At 33.5% G+C, this 25,869-nt stretch overlaps 1 protein-coding gene and 1 pseudogene across 12 annotated transcripts in view; one reads left to right on the plus strand and one right to left on the minus strand.

Moving 5' to 3' along the window:
• The window catches only part of Heatr5a (HEAT repeat containing 5A), a 121,792-nt gene that overhangs the window by 38,660 nt on the left and 57,263 nt on the right, over nt 1–25,869 (plus strand). For 7 of the 12 annotated variants that reach the window (XR_005729345.2, XM_078050257.1, XM_078050251.1 and 4 more), the window contains exons 7-16: nt 834–994; nt 2,516–2,771; nt 3,266–3,421; nt 5,443–5,693; nt 6,931–7,042; nt 12,519–12,671; nt 13,997–14,096; nt 19,663–19,772; nt 24,862–25,025; nt 25,121–25,296. Coding sequence is in view for 11 of the 12 variants with exons in the window: in XM_078050257.1 (XP_077906383.1) it covers nt 834–994; nt 2,516–2,771; nt 3,266–3,421; nt 5,443–5,693; nt 6,931–7,042; nt 12,519–12,671; nt 13,997–14,096; nt 19,663–19,772; nt 24,862–25,025; nt 25,121–25,296 (1,639 nt within the window). In the remaining variant the exon portion in view is untranslated. Of the gene's footprint in view, nt 1–833; nt 995–2,515; nt 2,772–3,265; nt 3,422–5,442; nt 5,694–6,930; nt 7,043–12,518; nt 12,672–13,996; nt 14,097–19,662; nt 19,773–24,861; nt 25,026–25,120; nt 25,297–25,869 lie in introns of those variants that run through there. The other 5 variants (XM_078050253.1, XM_078050255.1, XM_040275215.2 and 2 more) reach the window with 3 other exon arrangements.
• LOC110597873 (small nuclear ribonucleoprotein G pseudogene) lies at nt 23,815–24,031 on the minus strand (annotated as a pseudogene).

Genomic DNA, 25,869 nt, shown 5'->3' on the forward strand with positions numbered 1-25,869 from the left:
GCTTATTAATATTAATTTTTAGGAGGATGAAAAAGGGAATTTTTTTTAGAGTAGATAGTTCTTAGATGTTCACAGTGAGAAATTTTAACTGTATCAAACTGAAAGCAACCTTCTATATTCCTGCTGTAACTCATCTATCTTCTTGTTATTATAGCCTGAAAGCCAGCTGGGTAGTGTTAGTAGTATTCAGCTTTTATTCCTTCAGAGACTGAAGGAATAACAAAAGATTGTATTGTGAGTTGACAATTTTTAAAGCTGAAAAGTGTTGATTACTTTATTTAAATTTCCTTTAAAGTTATAGAGCATTTAAATTATGTTTTGGCATTTTTAGTATTTCAAAAGAAAATTTAAAGTGTTATATAGCATTTTCACTTGTAGAGAAGTAAACTGGTTTTATTGATGTTTTCCTGTATTTTAGAAGACTACTATATTAGCCTTTTAATTCTTTGAAGAAAGGGAGCAATGGAGCAGGATCTTAAAGTGACACCAACTGTAAGAAGTTCTTGATGTGATATTTTAGGGCTCATTCTCATTTGACCTTTGAAACCGTGTGTGACTTGTTGTTTTTGTTGTTGTTAGTGTATAGAGTGTCCTGTTAATTTTGCATTTTGCTTAAATTTTTAGTTTATTTTTGTTTCTGCTATCATGCTGGCTTTTTGCAAATCAAGATCATGTATTAATTAATATTACTGGGCTTGTAGCTCAGGGACAGAGTATGTGCTTAATGGGCAAGACCCTGAGTTAAATTCCCAGCATCAAAAAAAAAAAAAGATTATGCATTAAAATTAGTCTATAAATTATGAATCACAGTTTTGTTTTGTTCTTTGTCATAGCAGCCTTACGTCAAAGCATTCGCAGAGTGTCTTTGGAAGAAGTTCTGGAATTACTAGGAACAGGGTTTCTTCGTGGGAGTTCAGGATTTCTTCGAGCCAGTGGAGATATGCTGAAAGGAACCAGTTCAGTCAGTAGGGATGTTCGAGTTGGAGTTACTCAGGTTGGAATCACAAATTAGTATCTAAATGTAATCCTCAGTGGCATAATTATAATGAAAGCTTTAGTATCTGACTCTGCAGAAGCGATACTATGTGAGTTCACTACTTGTACTGTCATATTTCTAAATAGATGTGGTAAGGCCAAAACAGTTTTTAAAAACTAGGTTACATGTAAGGGACTCTAATATCCCATAGTGGTTTTAAGTTCCTAGTAAGGGGGGATTTTTATTGCCTTTGAAACATAAACAACACTTTTTTTTTTCCTAGTAGCCCTTGTGCTTTTATGTATCTTGTTGTTTAATATGTCTTCCATTGTGTTTTTGTGTGCTCTTAGAGTTCACTTTAAGCCCTTAGGTACGTATTATTTAGCATGCACAAAACAAATTTTATAAGATCTTAACTCTTAAATAAAGGTTACATCATGCAGTCTACTTTCAATGCTTCAATTATTGGTTCTAAACAAAATTTAAAAGCTAAACCCTATGGCACATGCCTTTAATCCCCTCTACTCAGAAAGCTGAAGCAGGAGAGTTGCAAGCTTGAGGCCAGCCTCAGCAATTTAGCAGGACCCTGTCTCAAAATAAAAAGAGCTTCAGATGTAGCTTGGTGGCAGAACATCCCTGAGTTCAATCCCCAGTACTGCCAAAAAACAAAAATAAGAAGCTAAACCCTTAGAAAAGGAATCAGAATAAAAACACAGATCTTCTGCATTCTTTCCTGAATTAATTTTTTTTTCTAAGTACTGGTATGGTTGAAGACAAATTTGTAATTTTTAAAAATTCACATATATCCTCATTGTTTATACCAAATTGTAGACTTTATAAAAACATGAGCTTCCCAGTGCAATTGTAAACTGTTTCTAAGGAACAGGTTGCTTAAAGAAACTGCTTTTCGGGGCTGGGGATGTGGCTCAAGCGGTAGCACCCTCGCCTGGCATGTACGAGGTGCTGGGTTCGATCCTCAGCACCACATAAAAATAAAATAAAGATGTTGTGTCCACCAAAAACTGAAAAATAAATATTAAAAAAGAAAAAAAAAGAAACTGCTTTTCTTTGTATCTCTGGAGTAAGACAAACGATTCATGAAAGTAAAATGTAATGATCATCACTGTAAACTTTCCTCAGATTTCTAGAACTGAATTCCCTTTGAGTTATGGTTTTGGAGCATAGTTAATTTTTAGAATGTATTCATAGGTTTGAATTTTCTTATTTAGAATGTGAAATAGCTTGAAACCTTTGGTTAGAGAAGCCACAGACACATTTTACAAATTAGCTGGCAATACCAATTCTGAAAATTTGCAGAGTCTGACTGAAATAAGTTAAGACACTATGTTCTTCAGTTTTGCTATTAAGCAAAGAAATAGCCAAAAATAGTGGTACTCTTAAATATAAAGTAGCTGTAAATGAGGAAGGAATACAGTTTGTAGAGAATAAAGAAATATTAGTAAATTCTACATATTTATGGAACAGAAAATTCAGAATTGAGATTATTAATTTTGAAGATAAAACTCCTTTCTTTTTTAGGCTTACGTGGTATTTGTTTCAACATTAGGAGGAACTTGGCTAGAGAAAAATTTTCCTATCTTTCTTTCTCACCTCCTAAGCCTTGTGTCACAGTCACACCCTAAAGCTACCCAAACTCAGATTGATGCTGTCTGCTGTCGCCGGTGTATTTCATTTATTCTTCGAGCTACGATAGGAGGCCTTCTTGGAGAAAAGGCTCAAATTGCTGCGGCAAAGGATATCTGCCAGACCATCTGGAAGCTAAAGAAAGTTATGGGTATGAATATACTAACACAGCCTATTTGAACAGTGATAAAGGAATTGTCCCTTTGGAAAAGCATGACTGGTATATTACCATATTAATACAAATCCTAAAGCTGATAATAATTGTTCCTTAGAATTCATGTTGAACTTCCTAGAGAAGTTAAAATTATTTTTTACAATAGTCTCTTAGGTCCTGTGGTGTTCACTCTGCTTAAGTATCAGTAATATTGAAATATTTTCCATGTATTATCCCTTTCAGTGCTTCTTGCTAAAAGAGTAATGTGATCTCTAATCAGGTTGCTTGAATTGAATTAGTTATATTAATTTGGTTATTCTTTATTTATGCAGTTTCTCATTTAAGCATTTCAATTACTGCTTCAGAGATTTCATAATGATCAAGTGGGTGCATTGTATTAATTTTTGCTGTTATACTTCTCCTAACACCTGCCCCCTACAATATATTTTTATAAAGTAGTGATGCATAGTTAATTCTTATGTTTCTGTCAGATGCTGTATTGAGTGATGGTAACTTGGAAACCCGACTTGGTTCCACAGATGTAGCAGCCAGCCAGCATATGCTGGTGTGTGCTTTACAAGAACTTGGAAATCTCATACACGGTCTTGGCACCACTGCTGCACCTTTGCTGCAAGATTCAAGTATAGGTACATCTGCTGTTTTTAACTCATCTGAGTACCTTAGTTTTACTTGTACTAATGGAAGGAAATCTCCTTGATATAGCTTCCTTGTCCTAGAGTCCACTGTAGACTTATTAAAAATTTATAATCAAGATTGTTTATATAATTACTTGAGGGTTTTAGTTTGGTATTTTGTTGTTTTTTCTTTTTTTGCTTTTGTAAATAAAAGTTGTTCTCTAAGTTTCTCCCTACCCCCTCTGGAGATATTTAAGATAACATGGAAAAACGAAAAAGTAAACATGATCTCACATTTCTCATCTGCAGTGAAAATATTAATATCTATGTGGTACATGTAACTTAATTCCTCAAAGGTCTTTTCAAACTATTTTCTTTCTCTCTTGGAAAATATTTAATTACTTTTTAGAACAATTCTATTAAGATATAATTAATATACCACAAAGTTCACCCTTTTAAAATATACACTTCAGTGTGGTTTTGGTATATTCAAAGTTTCACAACCCCTAATCACTGCTTAATTCCAGAATGTTTTCATTGCCCCAGAAAGAAATACATTCACAGTTGCTCCCATTTATCCTTCCACCAATCTCTGATAACCACTAATTTTCTGTCTGTCTTTGAATTTACCTAAACTATGTAGGACATTTTATAAAATGGAATCATATAGTATGTGGTCTTTAGTGACTGGCTCCTTTTTTATAATACTTTTTTAAAATATTTTTTTGTGGCTTTGTCCTTTATGGTACACATTTCCTGCTGACTGAGAGGCTCTGCATTTTATTTGTTTTTTTTAAGCTATTTAAATATGTCACACATATTGTCAGACATTTGACCCTGAAGGCAGGTAAGCACTGAGCCACATCCCCAGCCTTTTTTATTTATTTTGAGACAGGGCTGGCCTTGAACTTGGGATCCTTCTGCCTCAGCCTCCCACGTCGTTGGGATTACAGGTGTGAACCACTGCACCCAGACTTTTAAGTACCAGGCAACATGAAACTTACTTATTTTCATGAAAGTATATCTTGAATCATATCAAGAATGGACTTTTTCCCCATTGTCTTTTTAATGGGTTAGTATCCTATTGAGGGTCCAATGAAACCTTGATTTTTTTTTTATTGGTTGCTCAAAACATTATAATGATCTTGACATAGTCATATTTCATACATTTGATTCAAATGGGGTATGAATTCTTATTTTTATCATGTGTACAGATTGCAGGATCACATTGGTTATACTTCCACGTTTATACATACTGCCATACTAGTGTCTGTTGTATTCTGCTGCCTTTCCTATCCCCTTCCTATCCCCCTCCCGTCCCCTCCCCACCCATCATCTCTCTCTACCCCAACTACTGTAATTCATTTCTCTCTTTTTGAAACCTTGATTTTTAACATTTTGTTCTCAGATAAGAACAATATAATGAATAAAAAGTATATTATTATGTAGATACTGTGCTTAATTTCTTGTACCAACTTAGTAATGTTCTCAAGGTAAAGTAAACTTAGGAAATTAATTTTTTTTCTTTTGTGTACTTACTTAATTTAATCTAGTTTTCATAAGTAATTCTTGGGTTTAAAAATAAAAAACTTTATGGGGCTGGGGTTGTGGCTCAGTGGTAGCATGTGTGAGGCCATGCATAGTAATGAATAAGATAAATAAATGAATAAAATAAATGTTCATCAACGTCTAAAATATGTGTGTGTGTATTTTTTATTCTTATTTAGCTTTTAATAAGAATAATGTATTTTATATCCAAATAGCTATTCATTCTTTTTTTTCTTGTTTGTGGTACTGAGGATTAAACCCAAGACCTTATGCATGCTAGGCAAGCTCTCTAGCACTGAGCCTTTTTATTTTTAAGTTCCCCAGGCTGGTCTCAAACTTGAGTTTTCCTGACTCAGCCTGCTAAAATGCTGAGATTACAAGGTTGGCACCACTGTGCCCAGATCATTCACTCTTTTGACTAATTTATTACTAGGTTAATTTTATCTGTGTACCTAAGCCATCATTTGTTTGTTTTGTCATTCTAGGCCTTCTCGACAGTGTCATTTCGGTTATTCTTCATCCTAGCATTTCTGTTCGACTGGCAGCAGCTTGGTGTTTACACTGCATTGCTGTGGCCTTACCTTCCTACCTAACGCCTCTCTTAGATCGTTGCGTTGAACGCCTTACTGTACTTAAGTCTTCACCTGAAGCTGTGACTGGCTTTAGTTTTGCTGTGGCAGCTCTGCTGGGAGCAGTGAAACATTGTCCTCTGGGAATTCCTCATGGAAAGGGCAAGGTAATAATTTCATTCTCTCTATATAATGATGGCATTTCAGGTTTTTCCTAAAAACATCAAAGTCTTGTATATTACTCAGTGAGGGCCATGCAGGACAACTTTTTGAGTAATTAGCTGTCCCACTCCTTAAGTATTAAATATTATCAATAATTATAATTGTTCTGAAAAATGGAAGAATAGACTATTGCCAATGCCATTGGAAAAAATGTAGCTGACAACTTAGGGAGGTAATGTTATTCATTTAAGCTTAGTACTTTAGTTATTTTCTGAATTAATACCTAATATTTTGCTAAAGAAAGAATTATTCATTGCATGTATTTAATTAAATTTATCCTCAGATAGCATTAATTCAGATGAGATTCTCATCCCCTCATTGTATCTGAAATTTCTTTCCACTTGTCCTGACTAGAATGGTTTGTTTTACCTTACTTTTTTTGAATGCCAATGTCCTTGCTTTTTTTGAGTACCATCCATTGACTGTATAAGCTGCATGTACCCCTAAATTAGTAAAAGTTGGTCGGTTGTTTAAAATGACTAGTCTTCCTCTTCAGAGAGTTTATTTGCATCTCTTAATACTTTCTGCTTTTCCAGAGAGTAACAGATATTTTTTCAGACATATTTTTACATGCTTCCTGTCCTTTGTACTAATATATAAGCAAAAATCATAAAAATCTTATTTTTTCTGTTGTTGTAACACTGCCTATTTCATTGACTTTTCTAGCATAACATTTTAACAAATTCCACTCTATTTGTGAAACTTATCTCAATATGATGCTATTTTGACTACTTTTAACCATGATAATATATTGCCTGTGGGAAGACTGTTATCAACCATTGAGGTGTCAAAGTGGTAGGTAGAATTTTAAAAAGAGAGACTCCTATAATGAAACTTTTTCTGGTAATTCCTGATCAAGGAGGATAGTTTCTTAAAACTAAAAGTAAATTCAAGTTTTGTACAACTATAATTGAACTGTCTTAAATGTTGTCACATATGCTGTACAAAGCATTGTAGTTACTATGTTTTATATTTAATATGCCAACATTTAACCTTTATAACTTCATTTTTTTATAGTTTTCTTGAGGCATTGTTCTATCATATCTAAATGGAAGTTCTTTGTCATTTTCAGTTGTTATATATTAGAGTTAATTTTTCAAGAGATTACAATCAATTGATGTCATTCATTTACTAATTTATAAAGTGATTTTTAAAAAATTATCTTGTTCTGTACCTTAACAGATTATTATGACATTAGCAGAGGATTTGCTATGTTCTGCTACTCAAAACAGTCGCCTTTCAGCTCAGCGCACACAAGCTGGATGGTTGTTGATTGCTGCTCTGATGACATTAGGTAACAGTCTTATGGAAGGTTTACATAATGAGGACATACTTTGTGATTTTTAAGTGAAAGGATTCTTACATAGGATTTGATAAGACTAGCTTTTAATAAGTATTAGAATTTATATAGCCACATAAATATTTTCCTCACAGTGGTCACTTAAAGAAGGCGATTATGATCGAGTACCCTAATTACATACCTGTAGTGCCCAGACACTGTGGACACTAAGGCAGGAGAATCACTTGAGCCCAGGAGTTCAAGGCCAGCCTGGACAACCTTGTATTAAAAAAAGATATTTACTTACTTTATCACTAAAAATATTTTCAAATTTTTTTTTTTCAGTACTGGAAATTGAATCCAGGGCACATTACCACCAAGATACATCCCCAGACCTTTTTATTTTTTATTTTGAGACAGGATCTCACTAATTTGCCCAGGCTAGCTTTAAACTCTTTTGTGTTTTGGTTATCAAGAATTGAAATCAGAGGCCACACTGAGCCACATCCCCAGCCCTGTATTTTTGTATTTTATTTAGAGACAAGGTCTCACTGAGTTGCTTAGTGCCTCACTTTTGCTGAGCCTAGCTTTGAACTCCTGCCTCAGCCTCCTGAGCTGCTGTATACCACTGTGTCTGATGGCTTGAACTTTTGATCTTCTTGCTTCAGCCTCCTAGGTCACTGGGAATACCGGCATGTACCATCATGCCCAGCTTCACATATCTCTTTTCTGATCAGTTTATATGTTAAGGAGAACAAACCAACTTAGTCATTTTTTAGGCTTAAAATAGCTTGGACATTTCCAAAAGTCCTTCACATCTATCTTCAGGAAGAAAAATTTTCCTCTGTATAAGGATAAGCAAGAAAACTTACCATAGCCCATGAATCCATTACTATTAATATTTTTAGGATTAGTGATACCCAGTAATATCACAACATTGAAGAGGGTAGGTGAGGCTTATTTAAATTATATTTAGTAAAAATTAGCAGTTGGAATCTGGGATCGTGGCTCAGTGGTAGAACGCTTGCTAATTATGTGTGAGGCAATGGATTCAATCCCAGCACTACATAAGAAAACTAAATAAGCAAAATAAAGGTATTGTGTCCATCTACGACTAACTAAATAAATAAATAAGCAATTGGGGGTGGAGTTGTGGCTCAGTGGTAGGGTGCCTGCCTAGCAAATGTGAGGCACTGGGTTTGATCCTTAGCACTACATTAAAGAAAAAAGAAAAAGCTGCTCATGACAGCTTATATTGAAAAAAAAAAAAAAAAAGTAATTGCTTTATTGTTGTGACTGTTTATATCCTATACCTATAAAACAATTTTATCACACTTATCTTTAAGTCTCTACTGTATGAGTTAGTAGTTAGGATATGAAATGTAGTTGATTGGATCTGGCCTATAAATGGTTTTGACACCTGGCTGGTTAGGAAGTTGTTTTTTGTTTTTGTTTTTTTCTTTTAGTACCGAGGATTGAACTCAAGGGCACTCAACCACTGGCCACATCCCCGGCACTATTTTGTATTTTATTTAGAGACAGGGTCACTCTGATTTGCTTAGTGCCTAGCTTTTGCTGAGGCTGGCTTTGAATTCAAGATTCTCTTACCTCAGCCTCCCGAGCCTCTGGAATTACAGGTGTGTGCCACTGCACCTAGCTGGATATGAAGTAATTTTTTAAAAATATTTTTTAGTTGTCAATGGATCTTTTATTTTATTTATTTATTTATATGCAGGTGCTAAGGATAGAACCCAAGGCCTCATGCTGTGCAAGTGCTCTACCACTGAGCCACAACTCCAGCCCAATATGAAGTAATTTTATCTAAAGGGAGCTTATATTAAAATAAGTAATCATAAATGAAGAACTACTTTAAATAATAATATGAAGATATTCTTGAGATAATTAAAGAAATTTATTGGATTTATACCTGTTTCAGTCCAAGGGCCAAATCTGGCTTGACATATGTTTTATTTTATCTTACTTTATTTATTTATTTTGCTACCTGTTTTTATTCAATAGTCTGTGAGCTTAGAATAACTTTTACATATTTTAATGGTTGGGGGAAAATTGAAATATTTTGTGATACATGAAAATTATATGAAAGTCAAATTTTAGTGTCCACAAATAAAATTTTATTTTAGTACAACAACACTTATTTGTTTTTATATCACCTGTGACCTTTATGTGCTATAGTGATAGAATTGAGTGATTGAAAGACTATATGACTCTCAAAGCCTAATATGTTTACTTTGTGATCTTTTCCAGAAAATGTTTACTAGCCCCTAGCATAGATATCATTTCACAGTATGATGGGTATAATGTAAGCAAGGTTTCATATATCTTTTTTGTGTGTTTCAAGCCTGCCATATTGCTGGTGGTGAATTAAAGGAGAAGTAATCAATAAATGCTCTTAAACTTGATAAAAGCTCTTAAAACCAGTGTTATTCCATTGGAGGAAGTTTACAAGAGATCCTTTTTCCTTTAAAAAAGATATTAGTACATCGTCTTATTACATATTTATAATTACTATACAGAGAGATTAAAATATTTGACGAATTTTCAATTACTTATATTTGTATGTTTCAATCCAATGTGTCATGATTCATTTTGATTCTCATCTTTTTGTCAGTGGGAACCTCTTCAAGTTGAATTACATGTCCTTTTTACATGAACCTAGAATTCTTTAATAATACTTGGTTTTGACATGATAAGACATCCAAAGTTTAGTGTATATTTCCTGTCCCAGGCTTGCCATTGGCCATTTCTTCAAGGAGGCTTGATTCTTTTTTTGAGGGAAATGAATTTTAGCTAATAGTCTGAATGTTTTACTAATTTTTCCCTTAAAGTTTTATTAGTTCTTGTATTTTCATCATTACTTTCACAACATATAATTTTCTTAATTATTTTTAATACAGTCACTACTGTGAATTAACATCAACTTAAGTAAATCACATGAAATCTACTCCTGGAATGTGAACTACAACCATTTTTTAACCTTTCTTGCTAAACTTCTCAGTTTACCTGATGCCATATAAAACAACTTCAATTCACCCACAGATATCTCCGTATTTTGTTTATCTGTGGGTAACTCATCAAGTGTGTATGCGTATTTTCATAGATACAGTTTTATTCTTGGTGTGAAAAATGCTTGGTGTTTTAGCTTTGCAATTACTATGAACTCTTTTTTCTAACTTAATTCATATGTGTCTGAAATGACAATATCTTAGCACCTTTCTAGGAAAAAGATGCTGTGCTGTCTACTATTAAGTTAGTGAGATATCTTAAGGAAGGTATGGCAAATATATGTGAAACTTTTCTCACCTATGGATACTTTCAATGACTGCATGCTTTTTTGTTTTTATTTTGTTTTTTTTTTGTTGTTTTTTGGTATGTGATTAAATTTTGCTTTCAGAATTTTCTGTTTCTGTAATCTGTTGTATTATCAGTGTGAACCTACATGCATATGCTCTCATGCATTCATACAAATCTCTTGCAGTCAGTTATTCTTCATTGCCTTTTTTTTACTCTAATTCTGTTTTTTGTTGTTGTTTTGGTTTTTTAAACTACTACCTCAAAAAAACACAAAAACAAAAAATATAGCAGGCTGGGGATATAGCTCAGTGGTAAAGATCTACACTATGGTGTGTGCACATCCCTGGGTTCAGTCCCAAGCACCACAAAAAAAGGAAAAAAAATAGCAAAGAGTAATGTATGTTTTACTATGGGGATTAACATAGTGCCTCTTCCTAAAAATCAAGTCAGAAGAATAAAAGAATATTTCTTTTTTAATCCTCTAAATTGCGTTCATTTTTAAAAAATCGACTTGCAACTGCTTTTTCATTTTATTCGGCTCACCTTTCCCTTTAAAAATAAGACATATTTTTTAAAGTCAGGAATAGTGATGCACACCTGTTATCCCAGTGACTCCAGAGGCTTAGGCTGGAGCATTGCAAGTTCAATGCCTGGCTCAGCAACTTAGCAAGACCCTAATTAACAACACTCTGTCTCAAACTAAAAATAGAAAAGGTGTGGGGATGTAGCTGAGTGGTTAAGCTCATTGAGTTCAATTCCTGGTACCAAATAATAATAAGGCAAAATTTTTAATGATAATTGCATGTCAAACATTATATAAACATGAACAAAGCACTATCCCATGTAAATGCAGATAAGCCTTGAAACTCTCCTGTATGGTAGATACTGTTATTATCCCCATTTCAAGATGAGGAAACAGGCCCCCCAAAAGTTAAGTTACTCATTCGAGTTTGCACAATTAATAAGTTTATAGAAATAGGCTATTAACCTAGTCAGTCTCCCTCCAAACTCCACTGCAGTTCTTAAGTATTTTGTTCTACTGAAGAAAGATTTACAGGTAGCAGAGTGTGGAGCTAAGAAGAAAGGAGGGCTTGTTTGTAGGAGAATTTGAAGATAGCCCCAGAATTTAAATAAAATAAATACATTTTGATTGACTACTGCAATACTTTGTCTTTTTTCTACTAAAGAATACTACTTGGAGGAAAAAACTGTGGGTTCGGGTTTTATGCTGCCTGTTTTTCTTTTTTCTTTTAATTTTTTTTTAAGAAAGAAAGGGAGAGGAGAGAGAGAGAGAACATTTTTTTAATATTTATTTTTCAGTTTTTGGAGGACACAACATGTTTTTTTTTAATTTTTATGTGGTGCTGGGGATCGAACCCAGCGCCCCGTGCATTCCAGGTGAGCACATTACCGCTTAAGCCACATGCCCAGCCCTCTTTTTCTTTTTTCTTAATAATATTATCATTCATTGCCTTTTCTTATTGGATTTTTGTATTCATGATACCTCAGTTTATTAAAGTTGTTGCTGTGAAATTTTTTAAGAGATAATTCTATTCAGATACTTTACATCTGGGTTTTTTGTTTTTTCTTTTGTTTTGGGGTCTGGAACAAGTTATCAGAAGTTAACATTAGAGTATAAGAGTGTAGCTCAGAGTGTGCATGCAACTAAAGCCCTGGGTCTAATCTCTAGCACCCAAAATTGAAGAAGTTAATATTATTCTGAAGATCAGGGATACTAGTGTAATTTGTCACATGGCAATTGTACCTTCCAATTATGTGACACATTATAGTTTTTCTAGTTATCCTATGTACTTCAAAGTGTATTCTATCATTTGTATCTGACAAACCCTTGTAGACAAGCAGTGTAGATGAAATTAGCTTCATTTTATACATATAATGAAGTGAATCTCAAAGGGAACACACAATAGTGAAAGAGCTGACACCTGAGCCCAGACTTTACCAGTTGTTCCTTGTTTTTCCTGTCTGTACTCCAGCACCTTCTGATAGTAATTTATACAGTAGTAAATTTATGTGAAATCAAAAGATAAGAAAAAAGACAAAGTATTACAACAATCAATTAAAATGTATTTATTTTAAAAGGGAAGTTTCTGCTTATTAATAGTTTTAAATAGCAGCCTTTTTGGGTTCTTCTATAAGTGACAAGTTGAATAAATTGCAGGTTCTGCAGTTGTCAGTCATCACCTTGCTCGAGTTCTGCTGTTGTGGAAGTGTGTCTTTCCAGCATCTCCTAAAGATCTAGAAACAGAAAAGAGCCGAGGAGATTCATTTACTTGGCAGGTTACCCTGGAAGGACGCGCTGGTGCACTGAGTGGTAGGTTGAGTTTAGCATTTTCTACCCTTTTGGTTTTTCTTCACCCTATGAATATTGTATGTTTCATTTAACGTAAGAGGGTGGGGAGCCCTGCCTGTAACGATTTGTAAGTGAATGTAATTGATTATTTCTTTTTTTTTTTTTAAGAGAGAGAGTGAGAGAGAGAATTTTAATATTTATTTTTTAGTTTTCAGCAGACACAACATCTTTGTTTGTATGTGGTGCTGAGGATCGAACCCGGGCCGCACGCATGCCAGGCGAGCGCGCTACCGCTTGAGCCACATCCCCGGCCTGTTAATTGATTATTTCATAATGATAACTGAAGAATGAAGCAATCAAGTTTGAAGTTGTAAATTCTTAGGCTAATGTGTATTTTGTTAGATGCAGTCTAGTTGAAAACTGTCAAAATTACTTTCTCTTAAACAGATATTTATTCCATTTTTTAGAAATATTAGATTTTTTATTTCTATAAATATTTATTTTTTATAAATTTATAAATATTTATTTTTTATTTCATTAGCAGTGATAAAGCATGGTTTCTATTTAATCTATACACATATGAAAGTTGTACCCTTTGACGATATGTAGACGTTGTTGAAAATAATATTCTACCAGAAAATTTGAACTAAGGAAGGATAGGTTCCCTGGAAAGATTAGGAAGCAGCCTAATGGCATCTTATTCTTAAAAAAGAAAACCCAACTTTGAATTTGATCTTAAAACTCAGTCTAACTTTAAAATACTTTCTCCTCATAGGAAGTAACTCCCAATAAAAGTTCTTTGTTTCAGATGACATCTGTAGAAATCCTAACATGATGACTTGAGTCAACATGATTCTATAGAACTAGTCTAAGCTAATTTCTTTTTTTTACTTCTAAGTTCTAGGGCTTAGTAAAGCCCCAGGACAGCAATATTTTAGCAATTTAGTTATTAGACTCTTTTAGTAATTCTAGGAAGGTTGTTATTATTAGCTTCATCATCATCATCATCATCATCATCGAATGTGATTAGAAGTGGCAGATTCTAGGGGCTGGGGTTGTGACTCAGTGGTAGAGTGCTTAGCATGCATGAGACACTGGGTCCCATCCCAGGCACCACATAAACAAAAATAAAGGTATTGTGTCCATCTATAACTAAAAATATATATATTTTTTTAAAAAAGAAGTGGCAGATTCTAGATTTCTTTTTATACTAGAATTTCAGTAATATTTTTGTTTTTGGTGCATTTCTTATTCTGTTAATAAAATTTCTTATGCTGTACCATAATCAAGTGCTCTTTTCATGGTCACTTATGCTGTGCTGAGTTAAAGTCTGTTCTCTTTTTCAGCTATCAAGAGCTTTGTTTCCTACTGTGGTGATCTCCTTACTGAAGAAGTAATTCAGCGTCTTCTTCCACCACTTCCTTGTGCTGTGGATTTGCTAATTCAGTAAGGATCAGCTGTTTAGATTGATAAACTTTTGCAACAGCAACTTAGTTAAACTCTGATTATGTAATATCCCTTAAGTACATTACTAAAGCAAATTTCTGTGGTTGGTGAATGATTTTTCTTTTGCAGAGGAAGGCAATCATTTAGTTGTGTTACTTTATTTTAGGCTAGGATCTTGAAAGAAAAATACATATTAAAAGGGAAGGAAAATTACTTGGGTGAATAGTATACCTTTCAAACAGGCAGATTTTACACAAAATTAAATATTAAGCCTGTTAATCTTTTCAGGTATGCATTTTATTGTTTCATTAGTGCTGTTCTGTGTTCATAAGAACCAGATGCATGTTAAAAGTTTCAGTTTTTTGTTTGTTTATATTTTTGAGTTATACATAAACAATAAGGAAACAGAGAAAAGCCAATATTTATCATGAGCATTTATAATTTCCAAATTAATATAATATACAGAGAAATTCTGTCCAAAAAGTATTTAATGATATATTTTCTATATATATAAAAATATATTAGATATAGCTTATAAAGCATGATCAAATCAATATCTGTGATTTCAAAACAATTAAAGCAGGGGCTACAAACATTTTCTAAGAAAGGGCCAAATAGTTAATATTTTGGGATTTGTTAGCTATGATGTCTATGTTGCAATTGCTTAACTCCTGTAATTGTAGTTCAGAAGTACTCGTAGAAAATACACAAATTAATGAATGTGGTTGTCTTCCTGTACAACTTTATTTACAAAAATAGTTGGTAGACTATATTTAGATGCCACTAAACTAGAGCATTAATAACTCCAGAGCATAATAGGCATGTCTTTAACCTAATTTTTTAGGTCATTTATCCTTTTTATTGATTTATAAGAATTTTTTTCATATTTTCAACAATTGTTTTGCTATTCATCAAAATATTAAAATAATTTCTACATTTTTAATTAATAGGCGTTCTTAATTTAAATGCCAGTTTATTAGTCTTTTGCTTTTTTAAATAACACTTTTTATCTTTAAAAAGTCTTCCTTACTGGAAAATTTCTTTCTCTTTTCTTTCTTTCTTTTTCTTTTCTTTTTTTTTAACTATTGGGGATTTAACCCAGGGCTCTTAACCACTGAGCCACATCACTGGGCCTTTTTATTTTTATTTTTTTATTTTGAGACAGGGTCTTGCTAAGTTGCTTAGGGCCTTGCTAAGTTGCTGAGGCTGAAATCCTCCTGCCTCAGCCTCTTTAGTTGCTGGGATTACAGGCATACGCCACCATGCCCAGCACAAAGTTTATTTTCTTATATTTGTCTCTGGAATAGAGTTTTCTGTTTGGAGTGAGGTAGAGATCTATGTTGTTAGGCCATACATGGTGGCACACCTGTAACCAGCAATTCTGGCAGCTGAAGACAGGATTGCATGTTCGAGGCCCCTTTCAGTCACTTAGCAAGACCCTTTCTCAAAATAAAAATTTTAAAGGGGGGAGGATATACTTTAATGGTAAAGCATCCCTGGGTTTAGATCCCCAACACCAAAAAAAAGGAAAAGAGAGAGAGATCCATGTTAGTCATTTGGGCTGCTACAACAAAATATCTCAGGCTTGGTAATTTACAAAGAATAGAAATTATTTCTCATAGTTCTTGAGGCTAGGAATCCAAGATTAAGGTGCTAGCAGGTTTGGTGTTTAATGAGAGCCTGGTTTTTGCTTCCAAAGTGGCACCTTGTTGCTGCATCCTCTGAAGAGGATGAATGCTGTGCTCTCATGTGGCAGAAGGATAGAAGAGCAAAAAGGAGCCAAACTCCCTCTGTTAAGCTCTTTTGTAAAGGCATTCACGTACTTGTTGCATTTTAAATAAGTGTGTGTGTGTGTGTGTGTGTGTGTGTGTACGCGTGCGCGAAATGTATGCTATGAATCTGTTTATTCCTGCTGTATAAAAATGTAATTGAGAGCTGGGGATGTGGCTCAAGCGGTAGCGCGCTCGCCTTGCATGCGTGCGGCCCGGGTTCGATCCTCAGCACCACATACCAACAAAGATGTTGTGTCCGCCGAGAACTAAAAAATAAATATTAAAAATTCTCTCTCTCTCTCTCTCCTCTCCCACTCTCTCTTTAAAAAAAAAAAAAAATGTAATTGAAGACTGGGGAGCACTTGCCTTGCACATGTGAAGCACTGGGTTCGATCCTCAGCACCACATAAAAACAACAAAAAAATAAAGATATTAAAAAACATTTTAAAACTGTAATTGATACAGCCACCTTGCTAAATTCTCCTATACTAAAAATTAATTTGTAGAATGTTCTAGAGTTCAAGGACATCCTGGTTCAAGGATATCTCATAGTGAGACCTTGTCTCAAAAAAAAAAAAAAAAGAAAGAAAGAAAAGAAAACCTGAAGAAGTCCTTCAGTAGATGAATGGATAGGGAAAATGTGGTATATATACACAATGGAATATTACCATTAAAAGAAAACAAAATCATGGCATTTGCAGGTAAATGGATGGAGTTGGAGAATATAATGCTAAGTATAGTAAGCGAATCCCAAAAAACCAAATGCTGAATGTTTTCTCTGATATGAGTATTCTTATCCATAATGGGGATGGCGGGGTGGGGGCATGGGAGAAATGGAGGAAACTTAGATAGGGCAAAGGAGAAGGAAGGGGGCCTACTATTTCAATTGCGAGTATTTTAAATTTTGTAATTCCTTTGAGTTGTTTAGCAGTATGTTCTTAAACTTCTCTATGTGTGGAATGATTTTTAGTTTGATTTTTAGTCTGGTAGTTAATTATTTTTAATGCATTATAGTTAATAGAATATAATCGTATGTCACCTGCTATGTTTTTATTTAATTGTTGATGGATCTGTACTTTATTTATTTATATGTGGTGCTGACAGTCGAACCCAGTGCCTCACACATCCTAGTCAAGTGTTCCACCAGTGAGCCACAACCACAGCCTACCTGCTATATTTTTGAGACTTTCTTTGTGACAAATGTTTTGTTTTGTTAAGCCTCTTTCTTTCTTTTTTTCTTTTTTAATACCTTTGGTTTATTTATTTATTTATTTATTTATTTATTTTTATGTGATGCCGAGGATTGAACTCAGGACCTCCCACGTGCTAGGCAAGTGCTCTATGGCTGAGCCATAACCCCAGCCACTGTGGGTTCCAAAAAGTTCCATTTTGCTATTTCATTAATATTTGCTTAACCTATCAGTACTTTACAGTATGTATTAAAAACCTTCATTATGTTGAATTTATCACTTTCTAATGGTATTTCTATTTTTACTTTTTTATATTTTGAAATTATTAATCAGGTGCATTAGAGTTTAGAATTATTTTTTTTCTGATGAATTGAAATTTTTGTCATCATACATTATACTTGAAACTTTTTTATTATAATCTAATCTGTATGATTATTATGTGTGGTTTGTTTTTCTCATGACTATGTGTTTAGTTATGTCTCATAAATTACATAGAGTTGGATTTTTTAAAAAATTAAAACTGGGCACAATGGTACACACCTATAATCCCAGTTATTTGGAATGCTCAGGCAGGAGGATCAGAAGTTTGAGGCCAGCCTGGGCAACTTAGTGAGACATTGTCTCAAAAAAAAAAAAAAGAATTAGGTATATAGCTCAATGGTATAGCACTTTCCAAGAATGAATGAGCCTAGGGTGTCAATCCCTAGTACCTACCACCAAAAAAAAAAAAAAGAAGAGGAAGAATCTTACAGTCTCTACTTTAAACAGACAGTGTGTGGTGGGTTTCTTTATCCTACTTGATATGTTTTATTGGACTCATGCATTGTAAGATTTCAGAAAACTGGTTGTTATCTCTTCAAATATTGCCTGCTCTCTGCTCTCTTAAAACTTTTCTAATTAGATAGGTTTTTTTGTTGTTGTTGAGTTGGGATTGATGGCATGCACATCTGTAGACCTACCTACTTGGAAGGCTAAAGCAGGAGGATCAGTGGAGCCCAGGAATTAAAGGTCAACCTAGACAACATAGTGAGACCATGACTCTTAAAAAAAGACAAAGAAAGAAAGAAAATTTTAAAATAAAGGTATTTCATATTTTAGCTGTAATCTTCTGATCTGGCTAGAGAAATACAAAAATGCTGTAGATTTATTGTAATTTCTATTACTACAAAGTTCTACCAAGTTTTATAAATGTTTTTTGCACAGTATTTACCAAGCTGAAAGATATATTAAAAAGAAGCCTGGAACTGGATCTGGTAGTTTATTCCTGTAATCCCAATGATTTGGGAGGCTGAGACAGGAGGATTGTAAGTTCAAGGCCAGCCTAGGTAACTTAGCAAGATGTTGTCTCAAAATAAAAATTAAAAAATAAAAAAGAGAGATCTGGGAATATTGCTCAGAAGAAGAGTACTTGCTCGGTGAGGTTCATTCTTCAGTACTGCAATAAATAAATAAATGAATGAATGAATGAATGAATGAATGAATGATTTTAACATGAAATGGGGGCTGGGGTTTAGCTCAAGGGTAGAGTGCTTGCCTACCACATGTGAGGCACTGGTTTTGATTCTCAGCATTGTATAAAAATAAATAAATTTTAAAATAAAGGTATTGTGTCCATCTACAACTAAAAAAAAAATTTAAGAAAACATGAAATGGAAGCAGTGTGGTTTATTTTTAGCTATATAAAGAACATACACAATCTATTACATAGGCTTTAGGAAAAGCATAAGTCAGTAGATAACTCTTTTCTTCTAAAAAGGAGAAATGGCAATCAGTAGTTTCCTAGAAAATATGAATAAGTAAACATCACCAGAATTTCTTAGAGAATGTAGACACCTATGCAATGAGTTTGACAGATATAGTCCAGGAGTACAATAAAAGCAGCTCCATTGAATTTCTGTATGCTAAAAGAGTTCAAAACTGTACTCTATTTGATGACCTGGTACTTGCAAAGAATAGTTGTCCAACAATAAATGCTTGCTAAATGATGTGCATTGATAAAGTAATGTCTTAACACCAGTAGTAAACAGAAGATAAAGAAGAGTAAATGTAAGTAAAAGAAGAAAGTAGAAAGATAACAATTTGTGAATGAAACTTCTAGGAAAACTGTCTCAGTTTATATTTAATTAAAAGAAAATTTGTTTCATGATTTTGTGGGGTTTGGTCATTTGTTCTTATTGGTGATCTTATTTTCAGATCAGATTTCCAACAGATGCTTGGGTTTTCTCTAGCAATTTGTGTCTCCTATTTGTATGTATGTTTGGATGATTACATTTTTACATGATAGATATATTTTTGACAACTGCCAGGTTGTAGATTTTGAGATTTTATAGTAAGAATTTCAGTTTCCAGACCTAATACTTGTGGCCTTAGAAATCGCAACTGGCTAGTTTTGTTAAGTATGTTAGAAAAGTTAGAATGATTTCCACACATGATACTGTAGCCCCTCTTATAATCAATCCTTATTAAAAAAACTATAAAGCGTCACTAATTTTCATTAATATATGTAGCTAATTTATGTTTATATCTCAGCCTGTTCAATACTTGTACATTGACCTCTAACCTACACACTTAAGAGAATACTTTTTTTTTTTTTTAAATTTTAAGGCTTTCTTCAATACTAAAAACATACGGAAATCCTTTGAAAACACCATCAGTAGTTTATAGACAAAGGCTTTATGAACTGTTAATTTTGTTACCTCCTGAAACCTATGAAGGTATGTGCCTTATACCAAAATTTGTTATTGTTTGTGCCTCGAAAGTAATAATTGCTCATTAAATAGTTGAATAAATGAACCAAATGTCAACTATTTAGTACCTTGTTTCTAGAATTTTTAGACAGTCTAATCTTAATCCATGTGTTCACCATTTTATAGTAAATAAAATATATTATTTAGAAAACTTATTTATTTTTTCATTAATTATTTTTGTTGGTACATTAAAATTATACATAATAGTATAATTATGCAGAATATGCAGTATTCATATATGCATATGACTTAATTCGATCACTGTCATTCCCTAGTACCCTTTTTTCCCTCCTCTTCTCCCTCCCCATCCACTTGCTTTAATCTCCTTTCTGTTATTTTGCACAGTATTATTACCTACGTGGGAGGCTAAAGCAGGAGGATCAGTGGAGTCCAGGAATTAATTCGTGCATTGTGTGTATATGATTTATTGTGATTTATTTGTATATGACAGAGCATTATTTGATAGACTTCCAAAAACTTTCCTATTCTTTTCCCTACTCCCTCCTAGTCCCCTTTCTGTACTAAGGGGACAAAATTAAAATGTTGTTTTGCCTAATGCTGTCCTGCCTCTTATGAGTAACCTACCAGAGAACTAATAAACAATCACAGTTTAGTGGTAGGTTGATCTTATTCTCTGCTATCTCTGATTATAAAAGTGACCTGTTACATATCTAACAAAAGCTGAAAGATAATTTCTCTGTTCCACAGCTTAGATACCTGTTAGATTGTGGCAAAAGCAATTCCCCTTGGATTTTTACTATAGTACTTTGAAATTTATTTTCAAGCTACATTTGAAAAATATAGACCTTTTTCCCCTCAAGTCTTCTTTAAACATTTAGGAATACAAGAATATCAGCTCAAAATCTACAGTGTATCTTCTGTTGAATAATAGTGTAGATCTATCTTTAAAGAACTAAAATTAGGGAAATGAAAAAGAAGTTTTGTACTTTTTTTTTTTACTTATATTTTCTTAATTGGAGTTTGGGAATACAATCAGGAATCCTAAAGAAATAATAAGCATACACTCTATATTATTTTAAATCAGGTCCAGAGTGTTTATTAACAGATATAGTCAAGAATTAACTGTGAGCCGGACATAGTGGCACATGCCGATAATCCCAGCAGCTCAAGAGACTGAGACAGGAGAATTGCAAGTTCTAGTCCAGCCTTAATAACTTAGAAAGACCTTGTCTCAAAAAAATGTTTTTGGAAAGGCGGGGGTGGTAGGGTTTGGGTATGTGGCTCAGGTGTTAAACACCCTGGGTTCAATCTCTAGTATTCGGGGATAAAAGACTATGAATTTAAGAACTAATGAGTATACACTTATATATATTTTAAATCAGGTCCAGAGTATTCATTAACAGGAAAAGTCAAGACTTATTATGAAAAGAAAATCTAAATATACCTTCTTTGTCTTTTTAATTGTATATACTTTTCATGTTTATCTATATGAATTAAAAATATAAAAATAATAATAAGGACATTTATATTTTTATATTTCAATTAAAAATAACTTGCCATTTTTCCATCTTTATAATTATAACAATAAAAGTAGTAAGGGTCCCTCTATCCCTTAGGAATATTGAATTTAAGAAAAAAATTTTTACTTTTTTTTTGTATGTGTGTGGTACAAAGGATCAGATTCAGGGCCTCACTCATGCTATCCTAGGCAAATGCTTAATGAGTTACATCCCCAGTCCTGTTTTCTATTTTTAATAGATTTGTATAATATGTATGAAGTACAATAGTAATATAGAATCACACCAGTTATGTAATCACATATACACATAGGGTAATAATGTCCAATTCATTCTACTATCCTTCCTTCCCCACACCCTTTCTAAATTCATGATATGATGGGGCTTATGTTCTAACTGCACCATTAAAATATTCATTGTCATTTTAAATAATATACCTTACATAGTAGAGTAACCACCTATAGCAACTTCTAAATCTGTAACACAAAGGAAATAGTAGTCTTTAAATGAATTTACCTAATTAATTTGAAAAATAAGACTGAGTAACAAAACACGTTCAAAGTTCTGATTTTAAACTCTGATCATATCAGTTACTCTAATGTCTAAAAGTCATCTGACAAGACATGAAAATTGCTTTTGTTATATGAAAAGTATTTTAAGAAATTGAAGTAATTTCCTCATGGTTATACAGCAAATACTTTTCAGAATGACAGTTTTCTGTAGGTTGTGGAATGAAAATTGAGTTCTTAGTTTTAACTCTCTATTCCTCTTTCCTCATCTATAAAATAGCAGTACTTACCTGACTGCATGAGGTTTATTTTTTTTTTAAATATTTCTTTATTTTTAGTTTTAGGTGGACAATCTTTATTTTTTTAAATTTTTTTATGCGGTGCTGAGGATCGAACCCAGTGCCTCACGCATACCAGGCGAATGCGCTACCATTTGAGCCACATCCCAGCCCCGCATGAGGTTTATTATGAGGATGATGTACAAACGTTTTAAAAGGTTTCCTGACACGTTAATTTACCATTTTGCCTTGTCATCCAAGATATGAAACACTTAAATTAAGCTGTAGATATACCACTTATAGTAACTGAAATAATTAATTTCATTAAATTAATTGAAAACTTGGGTCTTGAGTCTTTAATAAATATTTGTTGTTACTAGCATTACTAATACTGGTTGTGTAGAAAAAAATGCCAGGTGTGGTGTCACATGCCTGTAGTTCCTTCTACTCTGGAAGCTGAGTCAGGAGAATGAATTGAGCCTAGGAATTTAAGGTCAGCCTGAGCAATATATAATAAGACCCCTTCTCTGAAAAAAAATTAGAATAGCTACACACTTCCTGATTTATCCTGTCACCTGAAGTAGGTAGAAATCAACTCTATCCCTCATTTCATCCTTATGCTATTGCTCAAACAATTAGAAAAGTAAATATTTTTCTAAGGCAGTTTTTACTCATTTCTGCAATACTTAAGTTACAAACTGGCAAAAAAAAAAGTTCTATGTAGATAAAATTTTCTATGATAATCCGTCAAAAATTAGGGCAAAACATCTTCGAGATGATAATTTGGGCAAGTATGATAAATAAACTAGTTTTTCAAAATGTAAATATAGAGAGACAAGCATATGCTGTCTTGTGTCTTAGAAAAGATCACGAAATACTTCTTATGAAAAATTAAACTGCACCAGGGGTCTATAATCATCAAAATCCAGAGTGTAGAAAGTTCTACACTTTGTTGCTTCAAATGAATCACAGTGAGGAGAAAAAAAAAAAAAACAGGTAGAATGAGAATATTGCATTGATAAATATTTAAATATCAACTAGCTGCAATGTGTAGACCTTATTTACATCTGCATTTAAACATAGAATCAAACAAAAACAGACACTTATGATAAGACAGTTGGAAATTGGAACACTTACTAGATATTTGATTTCTAGTGTTTTTTTTTAAACATGAGATTTTGATAGTTTCAAATAAAATGTCTTTTAATGGTAAAACATTCATGGATAAAGTGATATGCTATCTAAGATTGCTTCTAAATAATATGAAGGCCAGGTGCAGTGGTGCACACCTGTAATATCAGCAGCTTAGGCTAAGGCAGTAGGATCAGAAGTTCATAGCCAGCCTCAGCCATTTAGTGAGGCCCTACATAACTTAGTAAGACCCTGTCTCAAAACAAAAAATAAAAAGGGCTGGGGATGTGGCTTATCCCCAGTACCAATCAATAAATAAAATGAAGGATGGTGTTATAGTGAGCAGGGATATAAGTGAAACAGGATCATCCCACCTGTGTGGAGGATAGGGGTAATGATATTATTGTCTCCTTTTAATAGGTTTGAAATTTTCCATAATAAAAACATATCTAAATATAAATGTTTTCAGGCGATGCTTCTTTTTTCTATTAAAAAGTTAATCTAACAAAGAATTTAATATGAAAGTGTACATGACCAGATTTTTATGTCATAGTTAAACAGGCCCTTTTAAGAAGGGACATGGATTTCTCTGCTGAACAGCCATTATTTATACTCATTCCAAGGCTTCTAACATGATGATAGTATTTACTCATATTACCACCATTCCAATATTGTTCTGTTGCCCACTATTGCCATCTCCATACATTCATCTATCACAAGTTTCATAAAGGGGTCAAATCCCACAATATTCCTTAGACTTATCTGCTACCATTTAATTTCAATGATAACTTCTTGTCCATAATTTTTTTCAGCTCGGGAGCTTTGTTCATGTTGTCTGTTTGGTAGACTCAGAGATGCTTTCCAAGCCATGCTTCTTAAAATCCAACATAATTCTCAAAAAAAAATTTAAGAGGATACTTGCTATGTTGCTCATCCTGGCCTCAAATTCCTAGGCTCAAATGATCCTGCCTCATCCTCACCAGTAGTTGGGACTAATAGGCACACACCACCATGCTAACTAAATCTATTTTGTTTAAACAGGAAAAGGAAAAACAAACAGAATTTATTGCATGCCTAAGGAATGAGAGTATTAGATGCCTAAATTTATTTTTGTGCTTTGTTGGGGTTTTTTTGTTTTGTTTTGGTTTGGTTTGGTTTTTGGTACTGGAGATTGAAGTAGGGGCATTCAACCACTGAACCACATCCCCAGCCCTTTATTGTATTTTATTTAGAGACAGGGTCTCACTGAGTTGCTTAGGTCCTTGCTAAATTACTGAGGCTGGCTCTGAACTCCCAATCCTTTTGTCTCAGCCTCCCAAGCCTCTGGGATTACATATGTGTGCCACCACACCGGGCTCATGCTTTTTTTTTTCACACCGGGCTCATGCTTTTTTTTTTTTTTAATTGATCGTAGTATTCACTCAGTATTAGGAGGCATATATTTTAAACTGTCTTTTCATTATTCATTCTTAACCTTGTGAGCAGCAACACATTGATTTGTAGGGCATTTTTCAAGAACAAGTATACAATATTTGGCTACAATATAATAAAATTGGCCATTGTGTGAATTAAAGCTCAATCTAGGCTTGTTTTATCCTGTAGTCTAACCAGTTAATTGCTTGTTCTTATTGCTAATTGCTTTTTCCCTGTGATTCAATAGGACACCTCTGTGCTATCCTCAAAGAACTGGCTGCTGACCTTACTGCCCCTGATATTCAGGTGGCTGCATCTACATTTTTACTTCCACCTCTTTGTCATCAGGATGATCTTTTGATATTAAGTCCTTTGCTACAAGAGACTGACCATAGATTTATTGAAGAACAGGTATGACCATTTTTTTAATAACGCTTGAATAGATTCAACTGATGAACAATGATATTTTTTTAAATCCTCTTTTTTTTTTTTAATCCTCATTTTAGCTCCTGCTTGGTAATGGGGGTGCCTGTGGAAGTCTTGAATATGACCCTTATTCTATTTATGAGAAGGATGTAGAGGGAGATTCTGTGCCTAAGCCCCTGCCTCCTACACTATCAGTTATTAGCTCTGCAGCAAAGCTCTTTGGGGTTGTCTGTGCTCATGTGGGAGAAGCTCAAAGGTAAATCTCTTCACTTATCCTAACATAATACATAACTGGTTCAGTGAATGCATAGTAGAGAACTAACTGGTGGGTAAGAAGAATGTTGTCAGAAGATCTTATTAACATAGAAGATTTCTCATAAGAGACAAATGAAGGTGAGATAAAGGTTCTTCATTTGACTAATACTAAATAAGGAATTATTAAATACCCCAAACCACTAGGTATTATTGTGGATACAGTTCTTTACCCACAGTTAGCTTATAATGTAGCTGAAAGTACAAATGGAAAGGTCATTAGTGACAAAAGAATATTGATTTATGAGCAATTACTACCTTTTTTTTTTTTTTTGCTTAGACTAAGGTCTTATAGACTTTCATACTTTGGAAATTTTACAGAACTATTTTATAGGTTCAAGGATTACTCTTCATTTAGGTTGGTTTCAAAATGTTGGTTTGGTACTGGGGATTGAATCCAAGGGTGTTTGGTCACTGATCTATATCCCTAGCACTTTTTATGTTTTTTTTTTTTCTTGTGACATCACTGAAATTTATTTGTTTTAATTAGTTACACATGACAGTACAGTGATCTTGT

The sequence above is a fragment of the Ictidomys tridecemlineatus genome, chromosome 5 (assembly GCF_052094955.1).
Source record: "Ictidomys tridecemlineatus isolate mIctTri1 chromosome 5, mIctTri1.hap1, whole genome shotgun sequence".
Classification (NCBI taxonomy): Eukaryota; Metazoa; Chordata; class Mammalia; order Rodentia; family Sciuridae; genus Ictidomys; species Ictidomys tridecemlineatus.